Source organism: Pezoporus flaviventris, unplaced genomic scaffold (genome assembly GCF_033815535.1).
Source record: "Pezoporus flaviventris isolate CSIRO_AGI_PZ_B2104156 unplaced genomic scaffold, CSIRO_AGI_Pfla_v1 ptg000031l, whole genome shotgun sequence".
Lineage (NCBI taxonomy): Eukaryota > Metazoa > Chordata > Aves > Psittaciformes > Psittacidae > Pezoporus > Pezoporus flaviventris.
In genome coordinates, this window is record NW_026892579.1 from 18383071 (window position 1) to 18403202 (window position 20132).

At 37.3% G+C, this 20132-nt stretch overlaps 1 protein-coding gene across 1 annotated transcript in view; it reads right to left on the reverse strand.

Moving 5' to 3' along the window:
• Positions 1–20132, reverse strand: part of ZNF292 (zinc finger protein 292) — a 37398-nt gene that overhangs the window by 10357 nt on the left and 6909 nt on the right. Inside the window, exons 2-6 of the mRNA XM_061460326.1 lie at positions 11412–11566; positions 10800–10878; positions 9338–9473; positions 3854–4056; positions 873–1009 (exon numbers count right to left, since the gene is read on the reverse strand). Coding sequence (XP_061316310.1) covers positions 873–1009; positions 3854–4056; positions 9338–9473; positions 10800–10878; positions 11412–11566 — 710 coding nt within the window. The remainder of the gene's footprint in view (positions 1–872; positions 1010–3853; positions 4057–9337; positions 9474–10799; positions 10879–11411; positions 11567–20132) is intronic.

The following is a 20132-nucleotide window of genomic DNA, read 5'->3' on the forward strand; positions in this document are numbered from 1 at the left end:
ACTAGTTCATTCCTCCTTAGGTGCAAATAGCCAGGAGTATTTAGTACCCCAAAACTTTAGCAGCATCTGTTAAAGCAAAGTTCTACATCAGCAGATGTGCTCCTGCTACTGCACATAAAAGGGAGGTGCACAAACAAAGCAAATTCTTCAAGAATTGTACCGGTTTGTAAGTACGACCAAACTGTTAGCAGCTGGAAATTCAGCCCCTAGTGGCTCAAATACTTGCCAACAAAGACCACTTACTTGTTCCCACATTAAGGAAAGCAAGCCCTAACCACTGTTTATCTAGCTTATTATTTTGGTTATAGTAATAAAGAGCTCCTTCTTTTCTAGAAGTTTGTTAGAGAAAGATATATTATGTTATAAGGACAGATGGGAAGAAATTTTAATACATTAAACATTGGAATAGGTTGCCCAGAGAGACTGTGGAGTTTTCTTCTCTGGAGATATTCAAGAGCTGTCTGGACAGTCCTGAGCCATGTGCTCTAGGTGTCCCTGCTTGAGCAGGGAGATTGGTTCCTTCCAACCTCAACCACTTGTGATTCAATGTTGACATAATCCTGACTTGCTGCCTGAAGATAATGGATTCCTTATTTCTACAGCCTATGATTATGTGTCAAGAAAAATTATTAACCAGCTAGTGGCATCTGTAAATGCCTCATCATACACTCAACCTTCAAATTCCCATAATGGAAGCTAATCTTGTCAAATACTTTTTCCTTATACTTACTTAGACTTTTTGCCTTACCGCTTTCCTATTTAGCTCACAGATTTTATCAGCTAAGGAAAGTTAGTTTAGGGCTTATGCATCAGCTTTACCTTCCCCAAACTAAATTTTATTCCACTAGACAGAGAACCATTTGCAAACTCACCAGGCACAGTACATCTCTCCTTGCTGCAGCTGGCGAGATAAAAATGCTGCACATAAAATCAAAGCACTTTTTTCATCTCCATCAGATTCTAGGTTACAGATCATTTCTAGAGCATCTTTGCAATCCACTTCTGAGATCTAGAAGGGAGGAAAGAAAACAGGACCAAGACTAAGTAAGTGGTTTCATTTTCAGACATACACTCATCTGATCCTTTGCAAAAAGACAGTAAGTTAGAATTTAATGAATATTTAACTCTATCAGAGGTAAGTTTCAAAGCAAATCAGTGCGTTTCTAGAGTGTCAAAACTGATTACACCACCAGAAAAAACTGTTTTATTAAAGTGAATATAAACTTGTTTCTCAGACGTAAGAATTGTTTGTATTTACTGTCCCAGTCACCTAAAATGTTTAAGCTACATTAATAATTCACAGATATTACATACCTAAAACAATTGTACTAAGTAGACTTACAACTTGAAATTGCAGCTTCACAGAAGAACATTATTCCTGAAATTCTAACCCAGTTCACTAGTCACTGATGTTGCTGCTGCTTTAATACAAGAGCAGGTTTAATTTAATGATTAATGATTTAATGATTAACAAAGCTGAGGTTCAACATGACTGTTCCTGTGTTTTTAAAAAATCAAAGATAAAAAGGGAAGCTGTACAGTAAGAAGTATATCAACTGAATCATCTTCTAGAAAAATATTACAGTCTCTGCAACGTAACTTGTTTGTTCAAGCAATGATGGAAGCACTTTGTTTTGTAAGAAAACAAAGGGAAAACCAGTCACCCGATAGTACTAGACAGGTGTATCAGTACTGAATCACAGCACCTGTTACATCTACTGTCTAATTTGATTTTCAGCAGACTGGCTTGCTGACATCAATTAGCACATCTGGCAGGACATGCTGGTATTTATTCTCTGACAGCTGAAAAATAACTTGACCACTGAAAAAGCACTGTTCGAAGTCTCTCTTAAGAAACCACAAGACCACCCAAAGCAAGAAACAGCAGCACCCACCCAAACACCCAACTAGGTCAGTACTTTGGATAAGGTGTTAACACAGTTTCATTGGGCACTATGTTATCCAGCTATTGGCCCCCCACAGTCAAACTACTATTTTGAAGGGTACAGTAACTTGTTTTTTCCTCTAAATGGACACTGTAAGTGTGCTAATAACCCGTCACTGAACATTATTTGAGGTTTAAAAACCTCAAAATCATTGTCTAAAGAAGACTGCATTTCTCAAGACTTCAGAGAGGATGGATTAATTGTGGTACGAATTTAGACTGAAGGTCTACTTTGCTCAGTGCCCCATCTCAGACAGGGACCATGAGTTAAAAGCTTAGGGAAGAGTATGAAAAACTGAACTTACAATAAAAGGATTTTTTCCCTGAAATGCCTTTCTAGCATTTCAGTGTTCCTAAGGGACCCAGCTTCCAGCAAAGGTCTGCACAGGTCCAGCCACTAAGACTGTCAGTCTAGCTTTTACATACTGCAGATTTGAATTCTTCACATTATTGAAGCAAACAGACTAATCCAAGACAAAAATTAGCTCAAGTGATACTTCTCTGCTTATTCTGAACAGATCTCAAAATTTCCACACTACTAAAGAGTGAGCTATATTATTTACAGTTTACCCTTTTTGTCTCCCATTTTCTTACTGTTCTCCCACTGTGAAACTACTATCCTTCTCAGTTCTGATATCCACCTTAACATATTAATAGCAGATCTGCCTTCTCTTGGTACACACTAACTTTCCAGAATGGCTAGTAATACTGCAACCCATGCTGCAGCTGAAGCTGCAAAGCTAAGTAACCCAAGCAATTCAAGGTTGGGAAATCTCTGTATTGGGTTCTCTGCAATAACCCAGTTTGAAATTATCTGCTCTGAACACATTCTTACAAACCAAACTACTCCACTCCTTTTGTCCATGGGGATTCATGGTTCATTCACTGACTGAGCCCATTCTGCTTTGGGAGCATGTTGTGGCTGAGTAATGAAGGAAGCATGTTTGCAGGGTTACAAATTCCAAGTTCCATTGAGCAAACACACAATAGATTACACAGCCCTGTCCCAGCTCCTCCTAAGCCTGTTCTGGCAGGGCCTGCAGCAGCCAAAGCTGGAAAGGTAAGATCAATCTGATCCTGAATATTGGAAGAACACACCCAATAAGAAGCTGTCATTTCAGAATTTAGTCTGTATCTAGGTAGGCAATTTTTCCATGTCTAGACATTGCATAGTTTTCATCCCTTTAAGATCAATTTCAACATACTTATTAATGACATAAAAAGATGACAGAGAGAAAAAGACAGCAGAGAGATGCAGGCAGACAAGAAAACTGACAACTACGGTTAGTTTTCTTTTAAAAAGAGAAAAAAAAAAAGCTCAGACAGAACTCTGGGGTGGGGTTAGAAATGAAGATGTCACCTGAAAGAATACAGAAAAGCAAAGCTGCCATCTCTTCTTTGACTTTTGCATTTAAATAAGGATTTTATGTTCCAAATGAGATCAAATATCTGATTTCACCTTCAATTTCACCCAGCCGTTGGCGTCAAAAAAGGTTACATTTATTCTCTGAACTGAAAGTAGCATCTGAAGGGCCCCATCCTATGTATTACATACTACATAAAAGGCTATAGTTAAAATAGAAAGAGTGGGAAAGCCATCATCTTCCTTCACTAATAAGATCTGAGGCAGAACTTTAAAATAGTTGAAGCAAATAAAAGTTTTGGCAGAGCCAGAAAATGTCCAAATATTACACTTTCTCAAGTGTTTTCAGTCATTACTAGTCAATGGAAAATTACTCACACACACACAAAAAAAACCAAAAAACAAACCAACCAAAACTCAACCAAAATATTTCAGATCACATTTAAAAACAAAACCCAACTCTTCTACAGGAAAACAACATATCTTTAGTGACTTTATCATCATTAAAAAGTAAGTCTAAAGAAAGTTCTTCATTTTTTACTTACTTCTTCCATTAGCTTTTCATTTGGTGATCCTGAGCAAAGGCAGACCAGGTAGGTTTGCTTGAAATTGCCTTTTGCACTGATTTCTGGATGGTCAGAGCAGAGTTTTGCCAGGACAGTAGCCTGTGTTATTTGCTTTGTTTTCATCAGGTGCTTAATGCGCATATCCAGCAGTATAGGGCCTTCAAATACTAGAAAGTCATTCACTAGAAAGAAAACAAATCCAAAATATCACATACAGGTTTTACAGCGGGTTACAGATTTAACATATGACATTTACTCATTCATTTATACAAGTCAGAAAAGGTAAAAAAGATATCAAGCAAAGATGAGACAAAGCATCTTTTAGAACTGAACTTGTTTATCATATGGATTCCCTAATACAGACCTTTTATCTACTTGGAGGTTTTAGTTCTTTCTAATTTCTTGGCAAAATAGCTGCACACAAAACATATTTAGAAAGCATACAGATGTTAAAATATTCAGATACCTTTTGATTATAGTTCTATAGAAAGACACATAACAGAAAACCACTACTCTTACATCCTTCTTCATGCATTTGCGCTATTCCTTTTCCAACAGTTGCCTTTTAAAGCCCTTGCCATGAAAGGATAAATGTGGCGAGTGCAGAATTATCTGAAGTCCCTTTCATGGGTGTTAAATATTTTGTATTATACATACACAGAATGCAGTCAAACACCTTTAAAAGTTTTTCAGCCAAGTAAGTTTCCTACAAGAAGAGGCTTATCTTGTATACATTCAACTGTGTATAGTTTAAAACTCGAAGACACAGGACTGGCTGTATTTTATTCAACTGTATTTTGCAGATATGCTGCTGCCTGAGTTACAACTCCACTGGCTACACTAACCCAACTGTAGGTGCTTCAGTGTAAGGCACAAGAATCCTATAAAAAAGGGAAGCACAGGTTAATCCACCTACTCTTACACATATATCTCAGGTTTCATCCAGATCTTCAAAATCAAAATTGCTTCAACTTTGAAGCACGAGGTTTAGTACTACCCCAAAAATAGTTAGTCAGTTAATAAAACTAGACAGACACAGAGATGATCGATTTTGTTTAATCCTTTCAACATCATCCTCTCCCCGTGACACCTGTTTCCACAAGCTAGTTACATACTGCATGAAAAAACTTTTTAGTTTTCAATTATCCACATCTTAGTATCATGACACGTTCTCTCATTTTTTAAAAACAACAGAATTTTCTATTGCATTTTGTTTCCACTCTGTGAGAGACTGATCTGAGATCAGACTCCACTGCCCATTGTCTCAAAGATTGGTCTGAGAAGCTGAGATGGAAATCCACCTATCTTTTGTTTCAGAGATGGGTGGAAGGAGTTGAGATAAGACTCTTCCATCCACTGCCTGAGGGATGAGTGGGAAAGAGCTGAGACTCTTCCATTCATTACTTTGAGGATTGGTGTGAGCTATTACCCCAAGAACTGCTGCAGACACATGTGTGTCAAACAGCTGGCTGCAAGACCAGGGAAACTGGTCCACCAAGAACATGTAATATGTGACAGGAAGAGCAGAGGGACTCCCCCCCCCCCCCCAGCTCTTTACAAAAGGGGAAAGGTAACCATCAAGAGATACAGCACCAAGAGGGACATCGCCAAGGAGCCATGGCCATGAGGAAATTGAATCATGTTGCCCATTCATGTAATTTATATTTTCTTGACTTTCAAAGTCAAAGATGAAATAATTAAGTCATTTCAACATCTGGAAAATTAACAGCCTCTCTAGTATTGGAGTACTGGTATACTGAATGTGAGGTTTACTGAAAGAAAAAAGACCATCCCATTTTATCTTTGCTTCCTTCCATTCTCATTAGTTTTTGATTCATGACTTGTCTTTCATTTTAGCTCATGATTTCTCCTTCTAGCTACTTACACAGGATATTACTAAAAGCCCATCTTGCAATCAAAATTAGGTCAACCGTTCTCTTATCATTTTAGCTCACAGAATTTTAGGGCAGAAAATCCTGCCTTTTGGATAAATCAGGCCTGTTAGACCCCAGTGTTATCTTTCATGCATTTTGAGATTTCTGGTTGAGTTATCGTTTCAACCAACGACTGTTATTTGCTTAGGATCCTTCTGCACTATTAAAAATGCTCAGCTACAGGTTACTGACGCATATTTGACTGAATATTCTTAAAAGTTCTTTCTTCCTCTCTCCATGTTGATGAAGATATGACCAGATTTTTATTTATGCAGGAAGAAACTAGTGTGCCCTGACAGACAATTAGTAGATAGTAACCATACCTGTGTGTTAACTAGAGGACATTTGCCTTTAAAGCAGTAGAATAAATGTTCCTTTAATGTCACTACCAATGCTTTATAAAAAAACCTCATACTCTTGTCAAACCACAAATGACCCAGTGATTAATTATATTCAATAGTTTTAGCCTTGCTCTTCCTCCTACCAGGTACCAGTAATCCTTTCTCCCACAGCATTTACTCCCAGCTAGCCTGACTGGAATAGCAATGGAACATTTTACCTTATTTCTGTAACAAGATACAGGAAGACCTTAGACTTTAAGCTATACTGGTAACCCAAGACGTTTCACTCTGATTTATTATTATAATTACTGCATTTAATATTTTAGAGACTGTGTTCTATCTGCTAGTCCTCAATAATCCCCTTACTTTACTGTCTTCTGCTTCAGCCAGCCTACCTTGCATAATCATCAGAACATTTTTTGTTATCTTCTCAACCAGATATGGTAAGACCTCAAGGTTAAGGCTACATATTAGCTCTTAAGCTTTTATTCTAATCCAAGTGATTATAGTCATTACAGTTAACATTTGAAAGCTTTAACAGTTAACATTCAAAACACAAGCTTTAATTATATTTATTTCGTAACTGAACTGTGTACGTCATTTTAAGACAAAAAACGGTGCCAATGTTCCCCATCTATGGTGGGGAAGAGCCTTACAGAGAAGATTTTGGTTTGCTTTTTAAAAAAATATTTTATAAATACATTTTACAGTGCAGCATACGCTGATGATCTCTGAATAGTGATGGTTGTATCCTTGAACCTCTTTTCAGTGGGACATACTTCAAATACTATCGCATTTAAACTTGCAAAAAATTCAAGAAGTTAATTCTTGGCATCCAGGTTTAAATCTCTCAGGATAATCAGAATCAGATTAAAAAAGGAGCAGCACCCTGGCTTTTTGTGGGGTTATCCTCAGATCCTTCTCCTGTAGGAAAACTGAGCTGTGCCCAAGGCAGTCAGAGAAAAGCAATTATTTAGTGACATGGCACTCAGAGAACAGTCTCCCTAACATCTTAGGAAGTGAGTACTTCCTGCTCATATAGGGGCGGCATCCATGCAACAGTCCATTCCCCAAACTAGAAGAGCAATAGAACAGTCAGGTTCAGACAAGCCTGCATTTAACTTGAGTCTATGTTTCTATGAACTTGACTGTAATCAGAACAAAAGAGCTGTTCTGATAGCTGTTTGGTCAGAGAAAATGAACTTGTCTCTCACAGTGTCCCGAGCTTGTACAATTTGAAAACGGAGAAATTCAAAAGGATCTGTTTCTGAGATGAAACATACACCTAGCTGTGCTTCCTACAAGAGATGCAAAGAGGCGCAAAGAGGCAAACTGACCTTCAGGAGTCAGCAACAGAGGCCTTCAAGGACAGCTAATCACTGATGTAAAATTCAGTGATTCTGAAGATTCTGAAGAGATTGTAATTACTTTGAATAGGTCATAATTGAGACTAACAAAATTGAAATAAAACAAACCTGAAAAAAAAAAACCCTAAAACAAATACAGGTAACAAAAGGTTAAGAGAATTATATCAGGAAAAAAAAAAACAAAACACAAACCTTCTGAAATAGTAAAGGCCGCTTTAAGAATAAACCCAAAATTTAGTTAGTGAGGTTTACAAATATTCCAATGACTGAAGTTAAGGCTGAAGACTGCTGAAAGACAATTGTCCACTGAAAGAGGGTGAGTGGTAGCCAGAGGGAGTGCTGGATTACAGACAAGAAAGTCAGCTCACTGGGCTATGGACTTTTGGTATTACTAAAGTAGTTTTCAAATTACTAAAATATTCTTCAAGTTACCAAGATGATGACACAAAACAATGCAGTTTTACAGAGGATGACAACAGCTAAGTAACAGTTTGTCAAATGAGTAGCAAAAATCTGGATAAGTAGTATGGTAATTTTGACACAGATACAAGTAGTAACTGTAACAGAAGTCAGTCAGTCAAGTCCAGTGCAGAAGCATCCTGAATAAACAACATTCAGGAGCAAAAGGAATCCCACAATGTCCGTAAATTTTTTTTTGGGGGGGGGGGGGGGGGAGGGGGAAACACTGATAAAACTAATAGTCATCAAAACCAAATTCATGAGGGAATTCTTAAAAACCTTCAAATATATGGCAAGTAAAGCATTACTTAAACCTCTCTCTCAGAAGTACCTTACTGTTAAAATGGGCTAGAAGGTGGTTGATATGAAGCTAGTAAAAGAGTACTCTGGGGCACTCCAAGAACTGTATACCAATCCAAAATCTGTTGCAGAAGCATAATAAATTATTTTAAAAAGCAGCAAAATGCAAATCTTGTGGAAGAGCAGGCAAGACTTTTGTAAGTAAATAATAAATCACATTACATATTTACTGGACTTACCTGAGGAAGTTGTAATAATATAAATAAAGGAGATTCAATTAATTTTCTAAAGGCATTTAAAAAAGTCCCTCAAAACCCCTAAGCAAGCATCAGGCTAAAAGTAGGCAGACAGTAGAGGAACTACTTTATGTGATACAAGAACTGTGTACAGCCACAGATGCTTAGGTGTGGTGGTTCATTCAGATTCTAAAACCTATCAGGCAAAGAATCAAAAGAACAGCTAAGACTTACTAACACAATGATATCACTTCCGAATTGGAAATCATTAACAGTGGAAATAATACATCAGGAAAATATTATTGAAAGCTTCGTTGGATCATATACTCTTCCCTATGCAAATGCTGGTAGCCATTCTCAGAACTCTGGTCTAAATGAATCTTTAATTTCAAATGAATAATGTCCCTCTTTGTGTTTCATCACTGAGTAAATGCCATTCTCATTTCTATTTCCTATTTTCTTGTTTTATGTCAAATAATTTTTATATACCAGTACTGAACTTACCCCATTGTAAAATACAGCTTGTACATGATCTTCCTTCACACAGCTTATGAAGAAAATGGCAAGAGATCTCCGGGTATGATTATATTTTATGCAAAACACCAACATTAAACTCTTTGTATATTCCTAGGAACACATTGTTTTCCACATGTTTCTAGGAATATACAGCATTCAGACAATGCTAGAAGTATATTTTCTGATACAGCTTATAAATTATCATAGAAACTATATTCAACTTCAAAACTTCCATGTATCATCATAATATTCCAATGTATTAGTGAAATATTCAGACATATTTTATTCCAATCATAATTTTAAATTTTACCTTTATCTAGATCCAACTGTTCCTGGGAAAGAATACCACACAACACTGGGTTCTTCCATGCTCCCTTCTCTTGGGTAAGAGTAGTTAAAATGTGCAGTTCCTGGCTGCCATTTTCCATCAAGCTTTTGTGAGCAAGCTGAAGAATGTATTTTACAAAATGAAGTATTGTTAAAAAAAGATACTGAGAATGTGTCTTTTATACTTCTTTATACCTTATGCCAAATAAAAAAATAACAAATCACCCTCACTGGATAAAGAATTAAACATATAACAAAAAAACTTAATATCCAGCCTCCATAGGTTTTGTTTCTGCCTGTCTCCTAAGATTTAGGCTGAAAACCCAAGCTGACTGAGTGTCCCAAACTTGCCTTGATATTTATTAACAGGACTATTTCTTAAATTTCAGAAACAAAATTTTGAATAGGACTCCCTTTTAAAAAGGGATGAGTAAATTCTTTGGTTCACAGATTGGTCTGGCATCAGCTGCCTGAACTCTAATTATTTTCAGACTCTTCAGAAGCTCAATTTTTATTCACTGGAGCACTGAAAAAAATATTTTTGTAAAGGTGAAAGAGTTATGCTCTTTCTACTGCCTTTAGATACTAGAATAAATTCTGGAAGCAGATGTATGCTTGGGAGCACACTAAATACCTGAAAAAATCTGTGGCTTAAGTACCAATGCACAACTAACACTGGCCCTTAAAAAAAAACAAAACAGAAAGGGCTCACCTCTTTCTCACCTTCACTTTTACTTTTCTCCCCGCTCTGAAGGCTGTGGAACCTCCCAGCACCATGTACATCTCTCCAGAATTGATTCACATAAGGCAGTTGCTAGTCAAAATTCACTCTAAAAATCAGTCTTGCAACCCCCTATGTTATTTAGGCTGAGAATCCCAAGGTAACTGTATCTGGTCTTTTCCACTATTATTCCTTCCTCCTCCCTAACCCCCACTTCAATTTTTTTTTCCATTTTTAACTGTAGGTAGGACCTCCTACTACGTATTTCTGATAAATACTGAGGAGCAGAATTTGTTTCAACACCCTCCTTTAAAGAAGAGCTCTAATCCTTAACCAGCTAGTGCTCTTGTTAGTGGGAGATCTAACAATCCTGCAGTAATGACAGATCCTTCGTTCATAATACATTGCAATTGTACAACCATAAATAGTAAAGAATGACTTACATATTATTTCATTTCTAACAGTGTTAATAGGCAAATATACTTTAAAACATGACGTTCAAGTATCTGAAAGTATTTTCTGTGCAGCTGCTACATGAACTATGACAGACAAATGATACATACTCTGCAGTAATTGCTGTCATTCAGAGGATTTCCAGCTAAAGGTCTTGATCTTTATCAGCCACCAGGGCACCAGTCCTCATACATGCTACATACTTAATATCCCTAGGTTTCCAAACCACTCTTAAAAGGTATTAAGTCTTCATTTCATGAATCAAACTCACCTGCACAAAAGCCTGAAATTCTTCCCATTTACTGTCAGGAAAATCAACAGGCAGACACAGTAGAAGTTCAATACAGCTTCTGGAATTCAAATGGGAATATTATTTGAGACAAATTTTCCTTTTAAAAAGCAATTCTTTATTCTAGTATCCAAATAGTTATTTGTTTGAAATGCCCAAATCACAACCAGTTTGCTTTATTTGCATATACAAAGAAAACAAGGTCATGGAGACTTGCAGAAACTGCAAAAATCAAACTCTTTAAGAGAAACATTAAAAAAAAAAAACCCAAATCAAACCCAGAAACGTTTATAACTGCAGTCCTAGCCCGTAACATCCTGGGTAAATTGATGCACTTTAGACTGCATGCAGACTAATAGCATCGAAGTGTTTCAAGGCAGAGATATTGGCCTGTCCTAGATGAGTAGTCCTCAAGACTGCCCCATTTCCAACCAAAGATATTCTCTCTCACATTCAACATCTACCTTGAGGAAAGAAAATACTTCCCAATCTATTTAGAATGTCTATAGGTTATGAACTGGACTGGGAAAGCATTTAGGCAGTGAAAATTTAGCACCATACAGGTTGTTTTTAGTAACCAAAAAACATACTCACAGTGCTAAACGTTCGAGCACAAAGGCTACATTTTCACACTCAGAGGTAAGATAAGGTCGGGCTTTAACATAACTTCGGATAGCCACTGTATACACCTCCAGCAGGGGGAGAGGGTCTTCTAATGTTTTCCACTTTTGTGCATATTCCAGCAAAGTCTGTTTAGGAAAAGGGAAAAACGAAACGAAAAAAAATTCAGGAACAAATGTAAGTTTTTGGTTTTATACTCCTCACCAGTACACTATCTATCTCCTTAATATGAATTACTTGTTCTCAAAGCATGACTGTTTTCCTTAAAACTTATTGTTTCGTTAACTGCTGGAAATTAGACTCCACACACAACCAGCCTCTGATCGCATTAAAATGTTATGACTGTCACTATACATGTATCTCCATACAATTCATTTCACATTCATATTTTCCAAATATAGAAGCCTGAAGAGCATATCTGGGAACATGTACCAACTTTTTTCAGAAGTTTGTAATGGAGTGAAAACTCATTTTTTAGACATTCAGCCTTACCGTTCAGCTTCTAAAGCAATTAAATTTGAAAGTATTAGCCTTTAAGTTCTCTACTTTGAGGACTAGTTTTACATTTCTTTCCTCTTGCTGCCTTGCTAATACAAGTATGTTCAGGATATTGATTATACATGGTCCTGAAAGGAATATTTTAAAGACACGAATATTTTTATACACGAAAACCTCATTAGTCAAAAAGCTGATGGAGTAACTACCATCACCCAAAGTATGAAAGTCTTCTATTCATTTCAGTCAGGGCCAAGAAAAAAGGACTCAAACACACACAAAGGTGGAGTAGCTAGTAATGTTCTCTCGTCAACATTCCAACCATGTCCCCCTTGGATGTCCACCTTTGTTAATGTCCTCTTTAGAAGACTGCAATAAGCAACAAGACTACTGCAAGCTTTGGCAAGTGAAGGACATTCAAAGCTAGCTACCAAGCCAGGCCAACATATGCTGAAAGTCTCCAAGAGTTTTAAGTTGAGCAGAAAAGGGATGAAAGGGATGAGGAAGGAGAAGGAAGTGTGCAGATGTAACTAAGCAATTGGTCATCTGAGAAGCATGACTGAAGAAATACCAAGAGGATTCTCACCAGCTGTTTGAAAAGACAGCAACACCTAGAATCTAAAGAAGAAAAAGCCTCACTAGAGATACACTGATTCATAAAGCAAGCCATGACAAGTAACCATGGAGACCTGTAACAACTAATCAGAAGGTCTCAAGTTTCATGGGGCAGGAAAGAGGTAGCTGCCACGCTAAAAACCCCTCTAGCTAGGCAGTATCCAATATGCACAGGGAAGGATACTGAAAACCAGAGGCCCATTATGAAGGAACCCTGCTGGAATTCTCCCAGATAACTAGGAACTTACAGAAATACCATTTAGTCATTAATACCAGACAACTGGATTAGGGAAAAACTACAACAGCACCTTCAGAACCTATGAAAGCCGAACCAACACTACATCAATCATGTCTAGATTAATAAGGATAAATTGAAGCAAATGACATTTGATTTTGAAAATATAAGGTTTAATAGTAGTTAATTAAAACCAAAGTAGATATAATCAGCACACTAGAAAATTCTAAGAATTTACCACCTAACAAAAAATATTTGGTGAACTGTTACTACCAATACTGAACTTTAAAAGCAGTGTGTACAGATGCAAACACACTATATAAAGCAAGCAGTTTACACTGTAACATAATGACACTAATTTCAGCGTTAAATAGTACTATTTTTATCTCATATATCTAGATCAGCCATTTCCAAACCATTACATGAACTATATTAAGCACTTACACCCACCACACCCTTCAAAAGTATTCATCAGTTTGTCAGATTTCCTTGTCTGGATGTCCCTAGACTATACAGCACTGCAACTGTACAAAGAAAATCAAATTCATTCCGCTTTGCTTAATGAATCATTGTTGTGCTCTACTTACAACCATAAAGAGAGAGAATTTTACCCCCAGCCTTGGGCCTCATTAAGTTATTTATCTCCCTAGTCAGGGCATGCTTGTTAATCAAGCCAAGTCCTGTACTCAGAGCACAGCAGCAAAGTTTTGTTCCTCTGTGAGGCTGAAACAGGCATGTATATTTCAGCAGCTGCTTACACAGTCAAGAATGCACCAAAAAAGGGAATAATCTCAATTTGTGCACTAAAAATCAGTGAGTATTATATCTGTGATTTAAACTGCATAAAATATTTAACCATGGGTAATATTCAGACAATATATTTTATTTTTTTTAATCTTTTACCCTTACATGAACGTTGCTGTAGAAATGCAATCACTGGAGGATGCTTTCCTACTTCCAAAAGTTATACTGAGCAACCCTCTTGGCTAAAACTAGCCCTACGATATCCAAGCTGCATTAAAATATGTTTCATACTAAAACAAGGTATAATTTACTAGTAACTGGAGTTTCAGATGTACAGTCCACATCTACATGTTTCTTCAGCTCTTAAGATCAGGTTCTTACACCCGTAGGTATCTAGGTAAGAGCAAGCTTACTTAAGTATGTTAGAACATGACTAGGACTGCCATTTCCATTCCCAGCTCAAGACACGGAAAATGACAGACAGCAGTCACACAGGTAAGCTGTACCTCCCAAACTACTCTAGTGACTAGCAAAACTTCTATTTCAGTGACTTTCCTCAAACACATCCATACAGGAGAAGAGTCCAAGCAACAAGCTTGATACAATCATCTGGAGATGAGCCTTCAGGAGGCACACAAAGGGTGGCTGCAAGAACTCCCTCCGTGAAATCAACTTCCACAGCAGCAGCAAAGGTAGCTAAGTGATGACAGGTCCACACAAAAAGGTCGGGCTCGGGAGCAACAGCCTTTAGATAAAGGAGTCAAACAATGCTGAATGTCCACTGTATAAGACACTGGTTTCCTAACAAAGATAACAGGATGGAATGACATCTGAGTTCATGAAAAAGCCCTAAGAAATGAAATACAAGAAACATGATGACTTGATCTGTACTCTTGATCAAGTTTAGGTATACAACTGTGACACTAATGATGTCTTTTGACTTTACAATAGGGGAATTAACTTTTTTTTTTTCCTGGGAAACACAGCTAATATGCTGATTCTTGGGCTGGAGCTGGACATTCATCTCATTCAAATTAAGTACATTTTTGAGGGCTGTGTTTTTCAGAGTAAAACTCTGTGAGACTGAAGCATAATCTCACTGGCTGCTGCAACCATTAAAGAACTGAGCATGTGATGAAAACAGCATTGCTCAAATTCCTGGAAAGCTGGTAACAGTCTGCTTTCGAAGTGCAATTTATGATCATTTACAAACTAAGTTGGACTTGTGGCCTTGACTCTTGTGTATAGCCAGACATGATGCCTGTACCAATATCGAATCAAAAGAAAAATCAATCACGAAACTGAACTGGCAAAATAAAAGCAAACCTGTAAATAAGTAAACAGACAGATCTCTCCTTCCAAAGAGCAGCATTAGTACTGGTTTGCAAATGCTGAAGTCATCCCTGCCCGAAGAACCATCGTAAATCTCTAATTTTGATTAGATGACTAGGATGATAGTAGGCACTACCAATGAACAAAAGAAGATGCACTGGGTAGTTGTGTCCTCAAAGCCCCAGTGTCTAAAAAGGAATTGGTTCAAGAAGCATTTACAGACCATCAAAACTTCATTAAGTGAATGCAGTGACATTTCCTGTGATGATTCTCGTCTGTACCATGAGGAAAATGGACTGAATGGTTGAGAATAGCTTTGAAACATGTTCTCTTTTTAATTAAGTAGTTGGGATACTAAAAATATATAGACATCTCTCGTAACAAAACCTCTTGACTCCAGTGCATCAGCACGAGGTGATCTCTTTGCTGTGGGACTTCACAAAGTTACATCCTAAAGGGACACCAAAACAACCTTTGCAGGTGTTGAAACTGTTGAAATACCATTACTGTCAGCCTCAAAGATACAGAGGTGAAGATCACTTTTTTGTGTGTGTGCGATCTCCTTGTTGTTCAGCACTTAACCAGAAGATGGAGAACAAGCCTTTCATCACAAAAAACTCCAGAGGAGTCTTTTGGTAACTGCCCCAACTTAAAGAAAAACCCAAAACCCCCAAAAGTTGCTGGGTTAAGATTCCCATGAAAGACATTTTAATCAAGAGGGCTAGAGGCAGCTAAGGAGTAGCTGGGATGCAACCAGCATTTATGTCCACAATGTATGAGGACAGACTACCCAACTAAGATGCCAATTGAATAGAATATTCAAGTAAAAACTTGAACAGTTCTTGAACTAGTTCTGTATGTTAAAAGAAAAAACCCTTACTAAACAATGTCTAATTTAAGCCAAGCCTACCTCAGATTGCCCAAGACTTCATTATCTAAGACATCTGAAACTAATAGTGTGACAGATGATTTTTAAAGCATTTTAAAGAGTAAACCACATGCTTATATACAGTATGAACCCCACTATATCTCCTGCCTAATTTAAAGATCACAGAGGAAAGGTGGGGGGGAAGGACGGGGAGAAAAAGATATGTATCTATTCCTTTCTCTGTGATATGACAACCCTCTGATCAAGGCATTTCTCCCTATCACCATAATCCTAATCCATCTTTATTTCCCTTTCACCTTTGCCTCCAACAAAGAACCTCAAACACAAATTACCTGTTTCCAATTTGTTGGTTTTGGTTTTTTTTTTTGTTAGTTGGGATGCTCTGCAGGCAAGCTGATTCTAGCTGATACACTAGAACAAAACTTACATAGGAAAGCATGGGTATTTCAAACCTGTGCACTGCAAGCATCAGACAGAGCAGCACCATCTGAAATACTGCTGCTCTCAGAGGTGTGCCAAAATTACAGAACCAGGTTATACTGATGTAAGTCAACAAAATCAATTTCTGTTTATTTAGGACTGTGCACTGAGAGGTCATTTTACAGGAAGTCAACTCAGTGTTGTATTTTTAATTCACTGCCAAAGCAGTTTAATTAGGCAAATTAAAAATGGTATTAGTTAACTGATTCAGTATTTCTTTACCAGGGCTTAGCACTGTTGACTTGATTTTGTAGTGAGGCAAGTGCTGCAAGAGTATTAACTCTTACATATTTGTTATTATAATACAACACAATCCAGAATCAAGTAGCAGAACTTCAGCAGGTACAGAATACGAGACTGCATTTACAACGGATGACATAACCAAATATGATAGTTTTTGCTAATGTACAAGTACTATTTAAATAATGGTTATGATCAAAAAACATCACTCCCAATTTGTACTCCATTTTAGTTTTCAAAACTTTTCAAGATTAGGTTGCTGATGTGCTATTTTTACTTTCAATGTGCCTTCTGAATTGTTTCACAATGAAGTTGTTAAGCAAAGTATAGCTTTAGAAAGCCAAGATGCCTTTGGCTGAAGTCAATTGATGTTGCTTTAATTCTTACAGATATTGACTTGTGCCCAGAAGAGAGGACTGAAGCCAGACTCTCAATTCCATCACTTACTACAAGCTTGTATTTAAGCAGTAGTTTTCATTCTCAATTTCTGCACACATGGTGCAAAGCTATCCAGTTTTTTTTCCCATTACTACTCCTCTTCTCCACTGATAGGCTGCAGTTCCAATCTTTTTCACTGCTTTTGCCTTTTCCTTCAAACAGAAAACTGCAGCTGCTTTTACACTTTACACCCACATCCTAACACCATCAGCTTCTCTATACAGTTGAAAGTAAAGTCAAGATCAGTAAGTACTGGATTAGCGAGTCCAAGAAAAACTCATGAAGACAGACTTCAGTGCAATGCACTGCACAAGGATCCATACAGCAGAAAGCTGGTGCTGAGAACCCAAATCCCCAGTGTATCCATCACAGGACATCTTGCTTCCATCTAGCTTTCAGCTTGTTCCATTGACTGGATAGCTATTAGTGGCTGAAGCAGACTGCCTGCAATCCCTTTTGAAGCACAGCCTATGGTTTAGTTTCACCCAAAACACATTCAATTTCCACACTGCAAAGGAGCTTCACAATGTACAACAAAGTGTGGTAAGCAGGGATGATCAGAAGATCACTTCCAAAGTGAACTTCTTGTCTCATGAGTGCACATCTCTGGTAAAGAAAGTTAAGACTAAGTCCAAGAAGAATCCATGTAACGATAATCAGCAACATAAGGAAACTCTTTCCTTAAGATTAACTTTTTGAGGGTTTTTTAACTATTGTTATCATTCAATTTGTAAGTACATGAGCAGCCTGAGCCTTCAGCACACAGTGTAAAAAGTTAATCACGCCTCTCACCCAACTATTTCTATTTCTATAAGGAAGTTACTCATTAATACCTCACTAGGTAGATAAAGTAACAACAAAAAAATTCCACATTTGCTTTCTAATGCATGTAACACCAAATAGCAGGGAAGTACCACTGCCCACAATTTACAGATACAAACCCAAGTCAGATTTAAGTGTGAGACTGAAAAATACATTTACATTTCTAAAGCAGAGCCTACACTGGAGGAAGGTTTTGGAAAAAAAAACAACACACCACCTCAGCAGATATAGCAGAGCTTGTGGGGGACTGCTACGACTCTCATAGCAGTAACTACACCATCTACCATCACCAAGAAAACACCACAAAAAACACAGCATGGAAGAGACATGAGTGACTCTGGAAAGTTAATTACCAAACACAGAACCTTCTGTTAGAATTCTCTCCCCAAATATAAGTCCGAAGGTGCAAGCAGTTTGTATGTTTTTCACCTGGGCATGCTGAACACACTGCATGAGCTCAGATTGCTAATAATTAAATTGAAAGAGGCAAAACAAAAGAGAAATTACCTTGGTGCCATTTCCTTCCGTTATTCTTCAGTCACTATTTTGCTTAAAATTCAAAGCCCACCTAGTTTTAGAAAAAGAACTAAAAAACACGCAGAAAATAGTCTCTGCTCACACCCACGAACTGTTTTAAACCAATTATTTATAATACCAGGAAATAACTTAAGTCTCAGACTCTGCCATATATAATAATAGAAATTATCCTTCTTTACGCTTCTCTTCAATATTTCAATGTTTTGCATTCAATATGCTTTTTCTGACCTTGCCAATAGTATCTGATTTCTCTCTTCCACCCTTATGTAAGAAGTGAACTTGTCATAGTCCTAGGCTACATTTTTCTCATTCAGTTTTTCATTCAGGTCTCAAATTTAATGTTGTCACCCTGACCTTCATATTTTAGTCTGTTTGGTTAAAAGCAGTATTTAGCAGTTGGCTATTAAACTGGCATTTCAGGAATGCAGTGGGATGCTCATTACAGCAAACTTTTATCCACTGCCAGGAAATCTAATTTACCTATTCTTTTAACTATTAGACCGGCATATGGGCAGATTAAAAATAGTAAGACAGAAATAACTGTCTAATCTGAAAATATGTGCATTTCCTTCAATACAGGTGACTTGAACCTGCTCTCTCAGTCAAATAAGACATTACAAATATTTCTATAGTTGATCTATGCTACGTTTTTGTATTAGCTATCAGCTGAATGCAACTTCTCCCACTGCTACTTCAAACCTTTTTAATTCTGATAAGAACATAATTGATAATCTTCTTCCTCAGCAGAAAGGTTACTTAATTGCCATTTTAAGCCTGTCTATTCAGGACAGTCAAATTGGCATCCCAAAGAATGCTTCTATCTGATCTGTATTTCCTGTGAAAGAACAAGGTGATGCCCACCTGATTCACACAGAGTCTAATAGCAAACTGTATCCTTACACCAGTGTCACGGTATGGCCACTGTGTCCATGCGCAAGGAAGGAGAGGAGCCAAGATTATGCTTTCTCCTGAATATGTTAGCAACCCTGAGAAGAACTCTTGAGTTCCAGCCATCACAGTGATGTGGTTCATTAAGTCTGAATGGGTATCCAAAAGCAAGGTTCAATTGCCAAGCCAAGTTTCAACTAAAACATTATGCAAGTTCCAGGTCTGTAGAATTGGGATATTTAAGTTTTATCATCTTCAGTATTATGGATTCGTAATCAGAAGCTACTTTCTATCTCAGCTATTCTCCTCATAAGAGCCATCCTCCAATGATTAAAGTAAAAATGAAGTTCAGATTGTGTCTTTTGTGATTCTGAACATTTAATCTCTTCTTGTCCTCATCTTCTTGCGCTCATTCTGTTATAAAACAGTGTGCTACCATGAGCTCCTGAGACATGCAGAAATCACAGGACTGAGGAACTCCTTACTTGTAATTTGATTTAATGCCTGATCACTGAATGTACTTTACTGATGCATCAAAACAGTATTCAGTGTATTAGATACATAAATATCAAACAGGATTTATCCATTCACTAGAATCAATTCTCTCCATTTTGAATAACAGAAGACAAAAGAAGTCTTACCAAATTTTGTTCTTTATGATATAAAGGAGATTGAGAAAGCAACACCATATTTGCTATCAGCTCAAATAAAAACTCTATATTCAACCCAAATTATAGTAGCTACAAAATAAACACTGGTCTTTATCCTAAAGAATTTTACTCCAGGGAGTCAAGTTTCTCAATGCAACAAATACATCTGTCCATCAGCTAGGAGAGAATGAACACCATGAGTCAGTATCTGAGGCTGGATGGAGCTTTGGCAGAAGTTGCCCATGTTACATGAGTCCCTTTACAGGCAAAGAACTCTCTGACTAGCTCAGAATAATTAACAAAATAATCAAACGAGAACTACATTAGTT